The sequence below is a fragment of the Candoia aspera genome, chromosome 3 (genome assembly GCF_035149785.1).
Source record: "Candoia aspera isolate rCanAsp1 chromosome 3, rCanAsp1.hap2, whole genome shotgun sequence".
Taxonomy (NCBI): domain Eukaryota; kingdom Metazoa; phylum Chordata; class Lepidosauria; order Squamata; family Boidae; genus Candoia; species Candoia aspera.
The window spans coordinates 186,513,699-186,532,182 of record NC_086155.1 but is presented as its reverse complement, the minus strand read 5'-3'; the positions used below and the strand labels follow the sequence as shown (position 1 = coordinate 186,532,182).

Here is an 18,484-nt window from a genome sequence, read left to right as displayed (position 1 = left end):
ACTTAAATATAGGAGGGGAAGAAGGGGTACAGAATTATTTCTTCATAGGAGATTAAATAGCACTTTGGCACTGCATAGTTTCTCTTGGTATATGTTCCTCCTATTATTTTCTGGAGCAGTGGAAGCTGATGTAGCATCCTTGACATTCGGATTCAAACACATTCACATATGCTAAATAAGTTGGCAATTTCTATAAAAGCAAAACTGGGGATTAGGAACACAGCTGTCAGTGTTTTTGACAGTCATGTCACTTCTAATTCTGATCTGCATCTGCTGTCACCCTCAAAGCTCCCCTGGGAACCCCCCCCCCCAAACTGCCAGTTTCAGCCAGAAGAAGATTGGTTGCTCTCAAATTATAGGAAGGAGGCAGACCCTGGCTTTGCTTTCTATAAGAAATTTTAGGGCACTACAGGTTCTATAGGCATCTATAGAATAGAGAGCAGGAATGTATGGGGCTACTAATATTCCTATAAACTTATGCTTGGCCTGCATGTGTGGGCAGGTACACCTTATTCTCATAGTCTGAGTGTGAAGCTGACAGTGATTATTTACACAAACAGTCTGAATATTGAATAAGAAAGTCTTTTACCAGTTGCTGCAGATAATCCCGAACCGTGTTTGGATAAACAAGTATGCTGATAGCAACTAAAGTGTTGAGTGCAAAATCAAAGATTTGGTAACAGAAGAAAGGGATGATCCAGGCTGCATGTTGCTGAACAGAAAAAATAAAACGGAAGGGAATCATTAGTTACAGAATCTTAATGCAATTTTTAATCATTTTTCTGAACATGTCAAAGGGGTCCATAACATAAAAAGAACTACATTAAAAAATAATGTCTCAGATGACTACAGACAGGTAGAACGGTAATGAGCAACTCGATGCTTCCAGCTGTTTCTAACCGCAGTTCCCAGAATTCCTGCCTTTGGCCAAACTCTCAGAAAATATCAATCAAAAATATTTTATCTAGTCCTGATATAGCACTTGTATGCCCTATCACAGAAGAGTAGGAATCAGTTATATCCACGTGATAGTGGCTACTTGAACAAATAAGAATGTGCATGCATTTACTATAATAGTAGAGGAATGTGTGTACAGTTAGTCCTTGGATTACAACGGCAATTGGGACTGGGATTGCCATCGCTAAGTGATGCGGTCATAAAGCGCAACATCATGTGACCACATTGCTTAACGATGATAATCCTGCCAGTACCAGTTTCTGTTGTAACCCCAAGATGCGCAGGTCATTTAAGTGGGAAGCAACAGGACTCCCAGGTAAGAAGTGTGGGGGTGCCATGGGGGATTCTGCAGTGGGTGGGTGGGAGGCCAGGGGAGGCCTGCTGCAGGCTGTGCATGAGTTGTGGGAGGCTGGGGGAGGGGCCGCTGTGGCACTGCGCAACTGCAGCGAGGCTGGGGGAATGTATGGTGCGGTGTCACACAAACATAGGAAGGCCAGGGAATAGATGGTGAGGTGCCACGTGAGTGTAGGGAGGCCAGGGGCACCTACCAGAGTGACTTGTGACCATCCCTGCCAGCTTCCCCATTGACTTTGCTTGTGGGAAGCTGGCAGGGAAGATTGCAAATGGTGATCACGTGACTGTGGGGTGCTGCAACCGTTGTTAAGTGCAAGCTGGTTGACAAGCACCTGAATCACGATCATGTGACTGCAGGGGTGGTGCGATGGCCAGAACTTCAAGGACCAGTCATAAGTATCACTCATTCAGTGCTGCCACAACTTTGGTTACTGAATAAGTGGTCAGTAAGCGAGGACTACCTCTAATATCCTTCTCTGCACTAATTATGTCCCTAGAATTCTACCCGGTGGGGTCTGTTCAGTTACCCAGATCCTTTTATGGAAAGATGAGTGGGACAAAGCACCTGCAGCCACCCCAGATTGATTTGTGGGTTCTTTGGCAGTTAAATTCACTGGTATCTGCTCTTGGGTTGGCTGCCACTTGGGCAGAGTCCACTGGGATGATTGGAGTGGGGTCTTGGGGTGGCATCATCTGGGATTCTTCTGAGTTGTAGAGCTCAAGAAAGTGGTGTCATGGGCTGTAATAGTAACCTTGAGGAACAGGAGGAAGAGCCGCAACCAAGACAATGGTTGGACAAAAGAAGTTTTAGTTTGAGGCAGAAATGTAATTTGAGAAAGCATCTCAGGCTTGACCCTCCCTAGTTCTCTTGAAGATAAAGGGAGGGAGGCGGGAGGCACATTCAGACTTGCAAGATTCTGTTACTGTAACCTTGTAATAAAAGTGGTATTAGCATTCATAACTTTGGTTCCCTAGTCTGGTCTACCTTGAAGGGCTAACAAATGGGTTGGGTTTTCTGTGAGATGAATTCTGCCATCTGTGATCTAGATCTGTCCTGGCTGAGTGGCTGAGAAGGGGAAATGTCAATGCTTCTTAGTGTGTGTGTATGTGTGTAGGGGGGGAAATAATGCCACCTGCCTTGAAGGAAGTGGCAGTGTGCCTTCACAAAAATAGCTGTCCCTGGATATAGCTGTTTTTGACAACTTTTGCCCGGTTTCCAATATCCCCTTTCTGAGGAAGAATGTTAAGAAGGAGGTAGGAATCCAGCTAGGTACACAGAATCCTAGAAAAAGTAGATTATCTGGATTCCTGCAAAACTGGATCCAGGCCCAGTCATAGGGTGGAAACAGCATTGGTTGCTCTAGTAGATGACCTTCACTGAGGCTTAGATGATGGGAGTGTTTCCATCTTATTCCTGATGGATCTCTCAGAAGCATATGATATCATCAACCATGGTATCTTGCTGAACTGTCTTCAAGGTTTGGGAGTTGTGGGCACTGTTTAACAGTAGCTCCTACCCAAGTGGTCAGTTCCAGACAATAATCATGGGGGAGCAATGCTCAAGTCTTTAGTTGCTTCAGTGCAAGGCCACAGGGTTTGTGTCATCCCCTATGTTATTCAACTTCTATATGAAGCTGCTGAGAGAGATCATCCACTGGTACAGAATAGGGTGTTGTCTTTATACCAATCAATTGTATATTGACACCCCAAGCTAAGTTAGAGATGACGTGGAAATCCTGAACTGGTATCTGGAGATACAGGGATTTGGATGGGGTAAGACAAACTGAGATTAATTCCTACCAAGCCTGAATTGCTTTTTGTCAATAAACATCATGGCAGTCTAATAACATCAGCCCAGTAGTTAGTTTAGATAGGTCTGTGCTTCCCCACATAGGAGTTTGTTCTTAAGTTGGGGTTCCTGGATTCATGACTTCTGCTTAAACAGCAGACAGAGGCGGTGGACAGAGGATCTTTGCTCCAATTAAGCTGCTGCATCAGTTGCAAATCTGCTTGGATCACAGTGCCTTGGGAATGGTTTTCACAACTTGAGTGCCATGAAGTTGGACTACTGCAGTGCACTCTGTATGGGACAGCCTTTGGAGCTGACTCAGAAGTTGCAGTTGGTCCAGAATGCAGCAGTCAGACTGCTGGTGGGTCAGTCCTGCCACTGAGGAATAATTCTGATGTTGATTATCTACAAAGTCGTACATGGCATAGCAGAGGTTACATAGGGCCTGTTGAAAATTTCCCCTCTGTTGGGAAGTACACAGGACTTGAATCAGATGTTGGGCCTTTTCAGATGCAGCCCCATGCTCTGGAATATGCCCCTCCTAGAGGTATGTGTAGTACCCTTCCTCCTTATATTCTGCAAAGTACATCCTTATTCCATCATGCCTTTGGTCCCAACTGACTGCCTGTGGGTATTCCATCTTTATGGATGTCTAGCTTTCTTTGTGTTTTCTTCTGCTCTGTGGTATGCTGCCCAAAGTCTCACAAGTGGGGCAGTCTGCAAATACTGCAAAACAAATAAACAAACAATGTTTTTCTAGCACCACCCCCATGGCAACATTATATGCCATGAGCCACTAGATGCTTTGTGGACCAGTTTCTTAAAGTAAGGTAGTTATGACAGAATACAATGCCATACATTGTGCCTCACCTTATATGCACCATAGGTGGCCATTGCACAAATGAGAATCATGAGGAGAGAGACTGCAGTTGCAATGCACAAATCTGAAATAAATAATGAATCAGTCACAGCACTGTGGAAAGCCAGCATCTTTGTTTTGCTAAATAAAGCGTGTTCACTATTATTGCTCCCCAGGGAAAATATTCAGAACTTCAAGTGAAACTGTTCTCTTAATAGCATTCCATGTTTTTAACAATACACAATGGTACCAGAGGTCACAGAAATCAAGACTACTTTTTTTCTCTTAAACAAGCCTCTCCTTGTTTATCAAAGCACAAATTAGCCTGTAATAAAACTGGATTTTCCTTGATATTATTAGAAGGTGTTTCCAGCCTAGTTTCTTCTCCTTTGGTCCAGAGAGAATTTTTCTGATGCAGGAGCATCCTCTGCTGGAAGACGTGGCTTGCAGTGATGTGTCTGGCTGATTTCAGACTAATGTTTGCAGAAGGTACTAATTTTGGACCACACAACTCTTTGGCCTGAGAAAATCATGCCAGAGCTAAACCCCACCTGTCTAACTCTATAGATCAGTGTCTCTCAACCTTGGCAACTTGAAGATGCGTGGACTTCAACCATCACATTTTATTTTTAGTGTATTTATTGTATTTGTAACTGCTTTTGATTTTAATTTTGTTTTTATTGTAAACCGCCCAGAGTCCCTCCTTGGGAGGGAGATGAGCGGTGATAAAGTTTGATAAATAAATAAACTTCCAGAATTCCCCAGCCAGCCGTGCTCCAGACAAATGAGCTCCAGACAAATGAGTTACTCTGCTATCACCATCATCATCATCATCATCTGGGGAACTCAACTTTTGCTCATTTAAAAATGCTTCTTTCAACCTTTATTTATTTATGTATTTATTTATTATTCACATTTCTGTTACCGCCCATCTCTCCCGAAAAATTTAGACTAAACTTTCAAAGAAAACTGAAAAACGTTTTAAAACCTCCCCATATCCTACTGTGAGTTTCAGATGCTATCTCAGTTGGAAAACATTTATATGTACAACAGATAGAATACTGGACAGGATGGACCACTGATTCAATATCTGATCCTGCAGCAGTTTTATTTTATGTTCTTAAATTACAACTGATAGACTGAGTTCACATATTATATTAAGCTATAGTTTGCTTAACATGATGTACTGACTAAATCACAATTGCTTGGATTCATTCAACATGCTAAGCCAAAACCAAACAAGCCATGTTATAGCTTAATGTAATGTGTGAACCCAGTCAAATGAGGCATACACTGCAGTTTAGAATGCCATAAACATATCCAGGTTCTGACATAGACAGTGCCTCTGTTCTTAAGGCACTTATTAAACAGCTATTGAACTTCTGAGCAAATATCTGCAGGATTGTGCTGACAATTTAATGCTGAACTGATTCATCCTGATCACTTCTTTCTCTTTCCCTATCCAAACTTAGATGAGTTCTGGCTGGCTGCAAATTATTCCTAGTTGTTTTAAAACCAACTTACACTATAAATTGAGCAAGCTGCATTCCCTAGTGAATTCCTAGGTAACTATGTTGGGTACATAACCCAGGGTTTCTCAACCAGGGTTTCGTGGTTGAGGGGTCACTAGGGGTTCCCTGGGAGATGACAATTTATTTAAAAATTATTTCAAATTTGGGCAACTTCACATTAAAGAGGTAAGTTTCATTCTTTGTTTTTAGTTTAAGAACACTGTTAATGCATATATGCAGGCCTGCCCATGAAACGAATATAACAATTTTGTAATTTCTGCCTATATTTGAGCCTGAATGTGCAAGGGTTCCCTGAAATATATTTCAAGGGTTCCTCCAGTGTCAAAAGGTTGAGAAAGGCTGACCTAACTAATCAAATGAAAGATGACCCCAAATGGTGAGCATCACTGTAACTCTACCTGTTGCTGCACGCTATGGACCCAAGCACACACCTCTGGCCTCATTAATTGCATTAATGTCTTAAGTCCCTCAGAGGTCCTGCTGCTAAGTAAGTGTTTTGGGAATGGCCTGGACCACCATGGCAGTGTCTCGGTTTCTATTAAAAGCCCTAAACCAGGGAGAAAAATACAGAAGCAGCAGTGTGAAGAAAGCATCATGGTAACAACAGGGAAGCCTGGTTTCTCTGTGATAAGAACTGCAGGTAAAACACTGAGCTGAAGGTAGAGACAATGCCATAGTTTATCACTGCCTGAGTTCACACATTGCAATGGTTAGTTTGGCCTGGGCCTAGCATGTTGTGTGAAGACAGCCACTGTGGCTTATTCAACAACTAATATTTGAAATGAACCATTTTATCCCATGGGTGGTCAACTCATGGTCTGCATGCAGCTGTCCAGCATTCTTTTTGTGCCCCCTGAAGATAGCAAAGCCAATTATTTTTGCCTCTTATTAGGGAACTTGAAAGGGATATTAATGATGAAAAATATGGTGTAAGCAAAGGCTTGAGGCACAAATTTTACCCTTGCTCCCGCTAAACAGATTGCTATTACCTATTATTCGTGGCTTTGAGCAAAATTGATGGATTCCTTAAAATTTTGCAGAAATTTTATCCATTATGTTGCTTAACGCCCCACAAACCGAAAGGCTGAAAATCATAATGCCAAATTGGAAGCCATTCTTCTTTTCTTTAAAGTCTGTCTCCCAGCCCCAGCCCTCTCCCATGGCATTAGGTTTAGTTGGGTCTGGGAGATTGAATGCTTCCTATTTCCATCCTTTTCCTGTTTGTCTAGCTATAGAAACATCCCCTAAGACTTCTTCCATGATATTATTTTAAGTAAACATGCCTGTAACTCCCTTTCTTATCTCTCTGCTCCATGAGGGGGAGGTCAGGGGCAGGTTAGGCTACTCCAAAGATATAAGGGGCAGCTGTACCCCCCTGAGCCCTGACTTATGCAGAAAAATGCTAAAATAAATCTCCTGTAGAGGTAGTCCTCACTTGACAATCACAATTGGGACTGGAATTAAAGTTGCTAAGCAAAGCGGTCATTAAGTGAATTGATCCAATTTTACAAACTTTTCTGCTGTGGTCACTAAGTGAAACATGTGGTTGTTAAGTGAGTCACATGGTTTCCCCATTGATTTTGCTTGCCAGAACCTGGCCAGGAAGGTCGAAAATGGTGATCACGTGACCTTAGGACACTGCAACAGTCATAAATGTGAACTGGTTGCCAAGTGCCCAAATTGTGATCATGTGAATGTGGGGATGCTGCGACAGTTGTGTGAGGACCGGTCGCAAGTCGTTTTTCCAGTACTGCCATATGTCCGAACCATCACTAAACGAATGGTTGTTAAGTGAGGACTACCTGTAGTCACAACTCCTGGTCAACTCCTGAAAATGGAAACCAACATTTCTGATCTTCCATCACCATATTAGAAGAGAAGCAGGAGTGTGAACACAGAGCCTGAGGCATGGGTGTGCGAAGCTAAACTGTAATTAAAAAACAGCTTCAGACCAGGCCACTCTATTACCACTCCAGGTGTCTATTTAATATAATCCTTTAATGTAATTCTCTATGTGAAACCCTAACCCTATCTTAACTGTCAAGGTTAGGGCTGCAAAAATCTAGAACATCACTAGATGTAAGCCAAGTGTTAGATCTTCCTCTATTTCTTTGTTGCCATTTACTGGTCTTCTGGTTTTTTGAAGCCCGGACCTTATCCAAGGTGAATCTCAGACGACAAGGCAGCCTGTTTTAATAAATCACCTTCAATTAAAGTCCTCTTTGTAAATCTCATCTTTAGTAGTATTGTCACAAGAATTTTCAGAGAAGGTTCAGCCCCCATACAAACACACAGCAATTTTATGCCAGCCCTGAAAGTACTGTCCTGGCACGATATCAGGTCAGTTTAGCAGGAGCCAGATTGTAAATTACTAATGAAATGATATATACTTACTGGCATCATCCATAAATTCAAAGTCATTGCTTAATTCAGTACCTGCTAAATGGTACTGGCCAGGATCTGTCAAGGAGCTCAGTATAATCAGCAGAACCACTGCATTGAGGATCTGGGAAGAAAAAAAAAAGGGGCGAGGCGGGTCAGAAGATCAGAGCACAAATTTTGAAGTTGTGTTCTATAATGGAAATCATTAGAAGAGAGCATATTTCTTATTTTTATTTCATAAGAATATTCTTAAAAGCAGGTGATATTTCTGATTTACTTAGTGACCACATATTTTCATTCTGCTAGATATAAAAACTTGGGTGGCATTTTGGGATAGAAAATCCAGAAAGCAAAAGTTTGAACATTATGGCCCTTATTTAGAGATTTTATTTTAAAATGTGGGCCTATGCACATATTTCCTTTTCAAATATGTACAAACATTCTAGAATGTTAGGTGCATGATAATTCCATTTGACATGACAAATACAATCTGATTGGATTAATGCTATAGAAGAATGGCACCTAAAGGTTTTGAGCTACATCATTTTACCCTCAATGTTCTCTTTTTTGCTCTACTATATTCTTTGGTCATTACTGGACTGGCCCATAGATACCTGAGCTCAAGAAAACTGTCTAGGCTAAAGCAAGTCTCAAGATTTTATGTTGTTTATAACTTAGTGTAACTTTTAATGATAAACTTTAGAATATGTTCCTGTGCAATATGCCAACCTTATATACATTATACACACTGTGGGAAGCAGTTGTTTTAATTTTCAGGTCAGAAGACAAATTCCAATTTCTGGAGGATGCTTTGATTTTTAGGTTGATGGATAGGAAAAATATTCTACATTGAAAAACAAATAGCAGCAGAGAGAAAGGATTAGGAACAGGCATATTAGCAGGAAAAATAGATCATTATTTGAAGAATTTCCGTGCAGTAAATCTCTTTTGGTCAGATACTTTGTATTTTGCAACTGAAGACAACAATACAACAGCATTCTTCACTCTCTTTTTTCTACGGGTTTTTAAACTGTATCTTGCTGTCCAATATTCCCATATTTATTGAAATGTATTTAAAATTTATTTATTTAAACCACTTTTAAATAAATTGCCCATCCCACTACTGTGACTCTGAGTGGTGAACTGGAAATTAAAACCAGAAAACAACAAAACAACATAATGAATGAAAAAGAAATATCAACCACAAGCAATCAATAGACAATCAAATGTGATCTTCCTGACCAAAGCCCCAGATAGAGAATGTAAGAAATCTTGTGCCAATTCTGACTCACAAGGCATTGTTCTAGCCATAGAACTGTGCCGTTTTGCGCTTGGGAGAGCTTATAATGAGAAATTCCCTGATTAGACCAGTGAAGTCAAATTTCTCTTGATTATTAGGAAAATGGAAATGCAGGAACAAAAGGAAGGCAACAGTCCAATATATAGACTTCTAAATGAAATCAATGCACTTTAGCAAAATTAGTTATTTACTACCTCTTTGAATACATTCTTGAGTTTCAGGTCAAGATCAGGGCTCACTCCAGAGAAGAGAGCTGGAGACAGCCATTCTCCCTTCCTCCTTCTTCCCTTTCTCCTCAGTTTTATAGAATATCCTGGACAATTGGAAGCCACCCTCTTGGGGGGTGAGGGTGGGGACTGGATCTTGCTTTGCCCAATCAGGGAAAATGCTCCACCACTAATATTCTGGGTCTAGCCAGGGAATTAGAAATAATATAACACAGTGCTTCTCAACTTTGGCCACTTTAAGATAGGTGGACTTCAACTCCCAGAATTCCCCATCCAGCAGGCAGAGAGTTGGCTGGGGAATTCTGGGAGTTGAAGTTCACCTATCTTAAAGTGGCCAAGGTTGAGAAACACTGATCTGACAGCTAGCCTCAACTTCCTCAATGACCACTGAGGAACGATAAAGCTACCTTCCATTTTCACCAGTTCTGCCATTGTAGTAAACATGATTACAGGGGAGATGCTTTTTTTGAGAAACAAAAGCTGAACATCTAGTCAGGACTCTCTGAGTGGGAATGGTTTCTCTGATACTTTGGGGGCTCACAACAGCTTCCCAGCTGCTTATGAGTGGCCAGATGGAAAAGAGGAGGCAGAAGTAGATAAGCCTTTGGACTAATTCAGAAGGGCCCTTTTGTGTCTGACAATAAATTGGCCAGCTTTCCCTAGCCCTGTATCTCTGCAAGAGTAGCCAGCACTAGAAGCCATGGCTTTCTGCTTCACAAGATGTGTACCCATGCTGGCTGAGGAATTCTGGAAATTGAAGTCGGCCTATCTTAAAGTCGCCAAGGTTGAAAAACTCTGATTTATAGTGATAGATCCTGATGTACCTTGGCCCTGGGAAATAACTATAAATCTACCCCTTAAAGGATTTGAGAAATTGAAGCAGGTCAGAATATCATAGCAGGAGAAAAAAAAAAGCAAAAGAGGTCCAGAGGCAAACAAGCATGCAGGCAGTATTAGCACACAAGGGATTAAAGGAGGGTGACTGAGCTACAGCATGCTGAGTAATCTGTTTGCCCACTGTGCAAAATAAAGTTCTGGTTACATAAAGGATAAAGCTTGAGCACGTAGTTCAGCAATTCCATTCATTTGGTGCAGAATGCTTATGTCTGAAATCACCACCACCACCACCACCATCATCATCTCTTATGTCTCCTGAGTCTTGAGCGATACAAAGCAAGAAGGCATTTCAGAGAGCACTGGCTCTGTTTACACACTGCACTTAAGCTACCGTTGGTTTTTACAAGGTCAGAAGAAGCCACACTTAAGATGAAGCCACAAAGCATGGCTTACAGGCCAAACTATCTGTGTTTACACATTGCATTAAACAAATCCAAACTAAATGCACTGTGGTGAAGAGCAATGCATGAATCAGTGTGCTTGGTCTGAAGATGTTAAAGGGGAGGGGGGTGGCAAGGCAGACTGAGCATGCTCAAATGTTTTGGAACGTTGAGCGTCAAGACAATGAGGCCATGTAAGATGCAACCCATCCTAGATTTCAAAAGTGCAAGGGGAAAAAAGAGAGTGTGGTTCAGTGGTTAGGAAAAGTCATTCCAGGCATTCTCAAAGGTCGTCTTCTTTCCATATCCTTGGACTCAAGGAAGTCTTAACACTCATCTTTAGTCCTTAATTCTAAGGTGCGAAGGGAAAGACTTTGCATGTATCTACTGAGCAGCTCTTTATCTGCTATTTTGGCAGAGGAATTTCCAATTCATCAACTTGATCTTGGGCATGTTGCAGGCTGCTGACATTGGCGTTCCAAAGCTGTGGAACAGGGTCAGCGTTTTCTAAGGCTATAGTGCCATGCATTGTACTGCTAAGGGCACCCTGAGAAATGAAAGTTACAGAACACAGTGGCTGCCTAAGTCTGGTTACCTTAGGATGGCGAGGTCACTGGAGACTGGGGACATTTTATAATAAATGAGTTTTACTTTAAAATATTCAGGCTGAGCATAGGCAGAAGATTATGCATGCAGAGCAGCACAGTAGAAAATCCTCAGAAAAAGGATTTCTGTTCTCAAGCCTGTTCTCTTGTTTCTCTGCACGAGCTATTTTGCATACATTTTCCTTAGCCTGAGGGGCAGGAGAGGAAGAGAAAGAGAAAGAAACCTTTACCAAAATAGTTCTCACCTCCAAGGATATTTCCTCCTCATTGTTCTGTAATTTCCCTAACAAAGGATATGCCTAGCAAATTTATCACTGATTTTTAAGCAAGCAGCCTTTCCCATTTTACAAATAATATGTATTTAATTTGCCTTCCCCACCCATGCCTTCCCCTGGTATTTTAGCCAACCATGTCTAATCTTAGAAGCTACTTGGCGCCAGGCCTGTACCTGGACAGCAGGCCACCAGAGATTCTACAACTGTTGGCTGACTGGGAGGTTGAAAAAACATCCCAGAAGTCAGTGGCAACCCACTTTCATGACAAAACTAAGCAAAATGGTTTAGGCTCTTACTATAAGCTATAGATACACATGCTCACAGCCCTGCTCTCTTGAGAAGTCTGCAACGCTTGGAAAGGTAGACAGAAGGAGAAAAAGAAGGTGACCAGCAGCAAGGTGGATGGACTCAATTATAACAGAAATAGATGGAAAACCTGAAGGGATAGTTTAGGGACAGATCATCCTGGAAAAGGGTCACTTGACGTTGGAGAAGACTCCTGAGAATATCGTGGACAGCCAAGAAAACAAACAAATCAACCCAGAGTTCTCAGTCTGACCAGGCTCCAGTTATCCTACTTCAGACACATTATGCGAAGACCCAGCTCTCTGGAGAAGGCTCTAATACTGGGAAAGGTAGAAGGAAAGAGGATGACCAGCAGCAAGGTGGATTGGCTCTTTGTTAGAGGATGAGCTCCTGAGCATATGAAGAGCGCTAAAAGAATACAGAGAAATTAAATAGCAGCAGGTCCCATTCAAAAAGAAAATATTGCTGTCTGGAGTGCAAAGAGTTGACTCAGCCCAGCTATCAATGAATGCTAATGAGGTTTTTTTAAGTGAATGGTAGCTTTATTAAGAAATACATAGGACAGGAAAGCTGACTTCTATTTAAACCACATCTTGGAGAGAAAGACAGGAGAGAGACAGGAAGTTCCCTAATCCCTTAACTCAGACCCTCATTTTACTGACAATAGTTCAAATGGGGGACAAAGCACCTGAAGATCCTTCTCCTCCCCTCTCTCCTGCATGGTCAGATAGGGTCATTGTTGCAAAAGGGTGACATTAAACCTTGTTGTGGTCCTCAGTCAATGGAGGAAATTAAAATATACAGTACACCTCGTAAGGGTATATTGTATTCTTCCAATCAAAGATTTTAATTCAAACAATTTATAGTGGTAGAATAATAAAGACTATAAATTTTAGGAGGCAAATGAAATGTAAGAAATAGGAAAGAATCAGCTTATAGTATTTATTTATAATTTATTTATAATTTTAAAAAAATACTTTCTCAAGTAAAGCTTGACTCCTGGCGATCACATGCACATGGCCATGTTGCTTCCTCAAATGAGGTCAAGGTCAATTGCAGCATAGATTTATCTGCAAGCAATACTGTAGTTGTTTTCATATATAAGACACCCCTTTTCCAGGGCTGTTTTCATGCATTGATGTATTAGATTGTGAATCACGAAAGCCTATGTAATTAATCGTTGCATTTACCACAGAAGACCTTTATCAAAATGCATATTGGAAGCAGATTGTAACCTTCCATCCAATAAAAAGGATCTCTTTGCCTTTTCTCCAAATCGTTTCTGTTACGATCCAGAACAGGCATGTAGCAAACCTCATTATCTCAGCAATCATTGCACTGACTGTTCCATACAGGGGATGAGCCACTGGTGGGAAGAAAGTGATGTATGCCTGCTCAGCTAATTCCTGAGCTCCAGAGGGTCCTATAACAATATGCAGCTTTGGAGACTTTAGAATCTCAGTGATCCCCTTCCTCCCTCTGGATTGCTCTCTTTTAATTTTAGCTGACAGTTTTACTTCCAAATGGAAAAGATCCTGTTGCGTGAAAGTTGAATGATTATGGGTATTCACAACTTTGGGGTTAGAGTGGGACAAGTTAGAGCTAACTCAGAAAACTGCACATTATAGAGGGGCAAGTTGTGTAAACCTGGCTGCCAAGAGGGGTTCACTTAAGTAGCCAGTAGGCTAGTTTCAGTGCAGCCAGATACAAGTCAAACTGAAATCTGCAAAAGCTGTGAGATCAGCATGTTTTAATGTGTTACCAACATCAGTACTGGATGGAAAATATATGAAACACCCATATGAAGACTGTTTGTGTGGGATGGGCCTTATTGAAACCCCAGCCCATTTTCTTCTATGCTGTATACTCTACAGGGGCATCCATATACATTATATACTTCTGTTAACTATACTTTTTAAACTATAAATTTAAATTTTAGGGTTTTTTAAAAAAATTATACTTTTCCAGGGTATTTAGACTCGTTCTATCTTCTATTTTTTTACATAAGAACTTTATTCAATTTCAAAATATATAATTAAAATACAATATAGAAAATATAGGAAAGCAAGAAGATAGAGCTAAAGAAAAAAAGAAAAAACCATAAAAGTGAAAAAACGAAAGATGGTTTCCGACTTCTCCAATACAGATACAAATACAATTTAAAATATAATCTCTTACCAGTAATTAAATCATATTAATATTATTTCTATCAATGCAAACCATTTAGTCACTGAAACCCACAATTAAAGCTTCATTTTTTTTAGACTTGTTCTATCTTCTGTACCTACTGTCATATCAGAATGTCTCTAAATGTGTCTAAATTCTGCTATGTTGCCTGCAGAATTTTATTAATTTTCTTATTTGTCTATTTTTGTTCCTTGGCCATAATAAAGAATTGCTGCTACTTTGAAGCAGGGGAATAAGAAGCTTGGCAATAAGAAGTGGTGGGATTTCCCATGTATGTTCCACATTCATTCTGCTCTGTCCCAAACCCCATGTACTGCACAACATCTGGATTTCAGTGGGATTTTTTTTCCAACTTGTTCATAAATGATCTGAGTGAGCAGTGTGTGAGGTGGCCAAGTTTGCTGAACCAACTCATTTGAAGTGGGTATATCTAATGGTGGGCAAAAAAATTGAATATGAGACATTTCAAGTCTGAAATGCCTATATTTTGAGCTTGAAACAGCTGTTCTGACCTTCTGGGAAGTGGTCTGATGCAGTTTCAACCATTCCAGAAATATTCTGAGCCTGAAACTGACATGTTATATTCAGAATACCTCTGGAATGTCCAGGGCAGATTCTGAACAAGGTCAGTATAATCTGTGCTGAGCTTGAAAGGTTTTATACACCTCTACTTAATGCACAGAGGAACAGCAAAGAGTTTCAAAAAGACCTCTCCAAGCGCCGAATTGGCAACTGCATGTCAAAGTGAGTACATGTAAAGCAACAAACCCAGGTCAAGAAGCCCTAAATTCACATGCTCACTAGTTCCGGTCTGAGTGCAATGAAAATATTGATCCAGTCAGTAGTGCTATAAATAAGTGGAACATTCTTTGTTCGGCATCGTTTGGAAAGGAAACAAATGAAGCAAATGATTTTATAGAAATTGATGCTGTGACCATACATTGGTTATGGTACTTCAAGAAAGATATTGCAGAGCCAGAAGAATGCTGCAACATAAAGCAGGAAAATTCTTCTGCAGGGCCAACCTTTCAGAGTATTTTGATACAACGTTCACCCTTGTTTTGAAAATGCTGAAGCCTGTTCCTAGCTTTTTTCTTCAAAAGGGGGCCTGAATTATTGCTATGACAAAAAAACTATTTTTAAAGTTAATGGAAAATTAACTTGTGGCAATTGCCTGCACACCAAGAAAGCATAAATGTTAGACCTCTCTTGATTAACAAGACAAAATACTGCAGGAATTCATTTCCAATACAGGTAGTCCTCGCTTAGTGACTGCCTCATTTAGTGACCATTTGAAGTTATGATGGTGATAAAAAAGTAACTTTATGACTAATCCTCGCATTTATGACCCTTGCAGGTCAGTAAAGCAAAGGAAAGCTGAAGTAAGTTTGTAAGCAAAGTTGTGGTTTCACTTAGTGACTGCTTTGCTTAATGGCTGAGTTGCTGGTCCCAATTGTAATTGCTAAGCGAGGACTACCTGTATATAGTAGCAAATCTATGAAGCCATTCTGAATGGATTCCAGCAGCTTCTGTTTATCAAATGTGAGCTCTATTTATACCACAATCAATATTCAGGTTCTTGTGCCTTTTTCTCCCACCTGCTGTATATAAAGGACTAGAAGCAATTCTCCTTTGGGCAACAAGATACAGTTTCCATCCATTTCTTTTTTTTTTTCTGTAATGGCCTGATCTAGTACCAGGTTGTTTACTTTTGACCACAGGAGAACTGACTTTCACAGTATCCAAAACAAGGATAATGCTATCTGATTTCTCTGAGAAAGCAGATAGTGTTTGTTGCTATTTAACACAGGTCTACAAATAGCAGATAGTATTACCAGCCAGGCAGCATTAGTAAATTAATGCTTTTAGGCAGAGAACTGCAGGATTATTTTCGATTGTATGACTGAGTTGGGCGGAAGAACTATGTTTCTGCATATGGATTAACTATAGCACTCATGGAGAGCACACAGAGGAAGCAGGCAAGTCTCTGCTTGTTTAAATGAAAAAAGGAGGTGTCTATAGGGGGTGGCAAACAATGACATGCTTATCATGACATCATCATGCAAATAACATGACTTATATACTGTATTTGGGTCAGATGATATTGTGACTTGCTATGAACATTTATACTGAAGTAGTCTCTACCTGATCATTTTTGGATGGGATATATACCTGCAAATCCCAAGCATGCTACTTTAGTTTTCCAGAAGAAGGACAGAATAGAAATATAATAAATAAAATAGGATTGTTCAGGCACAGGTTAATTGACTGGACTCAAAGATCATCTCAGGAACTTCTCGGAGGACTGTGAGCTATTCTGTTTAGAAAGACCAAGTACCAGAGTACTAGCTCCAGCCTTCCCCAACCATTATCATCTGGATGTGCTAGAACTACAATTCCCAGAATTCTTAGCCAGCATAATTCTGAGCTAGACTGGCTGGGAACTCTTGAAATTCACAGCCCCAACATACTTAGCAGCAAATAATTGGTGAAGAATGCAGCACTCCTACTCAAGCCATTTCAAGCTGTTCCAGCCCATCTCTCAGATTCTGGGGGTCTCTGCAACATCCCTCATTAACAGTGATTTTAAACACTATAATATATCCTTTATAACAATAGAGAACTGAGGTGGAAAGAAAGTCATTTATTCAATACCAGGCAGCCTAATTATTCCAAGAGATTATGTTAAATCAGTTTACTACTCAGCATTTTTATAAACTCTTTTCATTTACAACCTCTCTTCCTACTGAAAGTACAGTCCTTTGGAAAAGTGGCTGTATAAAACCATACTAAGCAAACAAACGAACAAAGCAAGCTATTTTGAGATGCCACTGTCAATTTCCCAGGTATTAATATTGTCCGCGTAATATCACCACACTGTAATATCCTTGATAGATCACATGGTTGCATGCAAAAGTTCCCAAGTTCCACAGCCTGCACTTCCAGTCTGGGCTGGTAGGAAATTTGCCAATCCCTGGACAATCCAGACTCAGGCATAATGCAGCTTCCTGTATTCTAATGCCAACTTGTCCTTGTTAGTCAAGGATGGTCATCATTAGCCCTTGGGTTAATTTTAAATTCCTTATGAAAGAGAACAGTTCAGAGTTCTTGGAGGAATTATCTGTCCCTTCCATTCAACCGGCTTTGAGAAAAGGGGGTATCAGAAAGAGGAAAAATGTGTGTTAGAGGATATGTGTAAGGGAGAGAACAAGAGACAATGGAGTGCCCCATCCGGTTTTGGTTTGATCTCATATACTGATTGCTTCATCCCACTCACCAGATATCCTCTTGAGAGAATGTGGCATTCAACAGAAAAACATGGCTCAACCCTGTTGCAAGTAAAGGCTTAGAACACCCACTTTTGTTTTCCCACGTTTGCTATCCCTTCTTTCAGGAATGTTTTAAACTTTCCAGACCTGCACTGGTTTTCTGAAGGGGGTTTCTTATCCCTGTACTAACAGATTTTATCCTTCTTAGCTTTTTAGATCAGCTAAGGTCAGCCCAAATATTTGCCTATTACTGCTTTTATTGTGCATGTTTTTTTTTAAATTTGTTTATTTTTATTGTTTGTAAGCTGCCCACAGTCACACTGAGCTGGGCAGCTATATAAATTCAACAAATAAATAAATAAATAAATCCTGCCATTTGGCTGCAAGCTTGCAAATAAGTCACTTGAGTTCAGAAAATAAATAATGCATTTGAATACAGTGAGATTGTGCAGGATGCATAGCAAAGAATAGGATTTCTTGGCAGAATGTCAGGTTTAATCCCTTGCATTCTGGTTTTTTTTTTCTTTTAAATAAGATGAGGCAGCAAGTAAAAAGCATTTTCTTATCCTTTTTAAATAAGTGCATCTGTAAGTTGAATTAACATCAACTTATATTGCATTTCAAAATGGCTCACATCCATTTTCCATCCTGAATAAATATTCACAGGAGATGATGTCCAGACAGAAAGTATTCTTAATAGCACTCAAGACAACTCTATAATATCAGAATAGCCATCATCTAGCCATTTCATATCTGAAGACCTCATTCATAAACATTTGTAAAAGCTTTTTAAAAGAGAGGTCTGGAGGCCAATTATTCTTGGGCCACAGATTTGATCTGGATGCAAGGTTATGATTGCATGCAGTTCTAGAAAAAGCTTTTGGAAAGCTTTACAGGAGAAAATTAAGGTCTTACTTCAGGATTAGACGTGCACTTGTGAGAAAGGGGGGATAGCGATGTTGTTTTTGCAAGGCCTACAATAGAACAGAACTTGCTTTTTCAGTAACTTGCCAACTGAAGCTTGCTTTCTAGTAGCTAGGCTTGCTTGTCAGTATATTGAGGATGTGGGATAGGTGGTTCAAGGGAAGAGAGTCACAGGGTTCAAGGGAAACTTTGAAGATGTACTCAATTTAGAACAATAGGGAATTTATATTTTCATATGAAA

General features: G+C 40.3%; 1 protein-coding gene across 2 annotated transcripts in view; it reads right to left on the bottom strand.

Annotated features, from left to right (window-relative positions):
- Positions 1-18,484, bottom strand: part of LAPTM4B (lysosomal protein transmembrane 4 beta) — a 45,370-nt gene that overhangs the window by 20,533 nt on the left and 6,353 nt on the right. For both annotated transcript variants that reach the window (XR_010067670.1, XM_063299531.1), the window contains exons 2-4: positions 7,886-7,997; positions 3,971-4,044; positions 590-712 (exon numbers count right to left, since the gene is read on the bottom strand). Coding sequence is in view for 1 of the 2 variants with exons in the window: in XM_063299531.1 (XP_063155601.1) it covers positions 590-712; positions 3,971-4,044; positions 7,886-7,997 (309 nt within the window). In the remaining variant the exon portion in view is untranslated. The remainder of the gene's footprint in view (positions 1-589; positions 713-3,970; positions 4,045-7,885; positions 7,998-18,484) is intronic.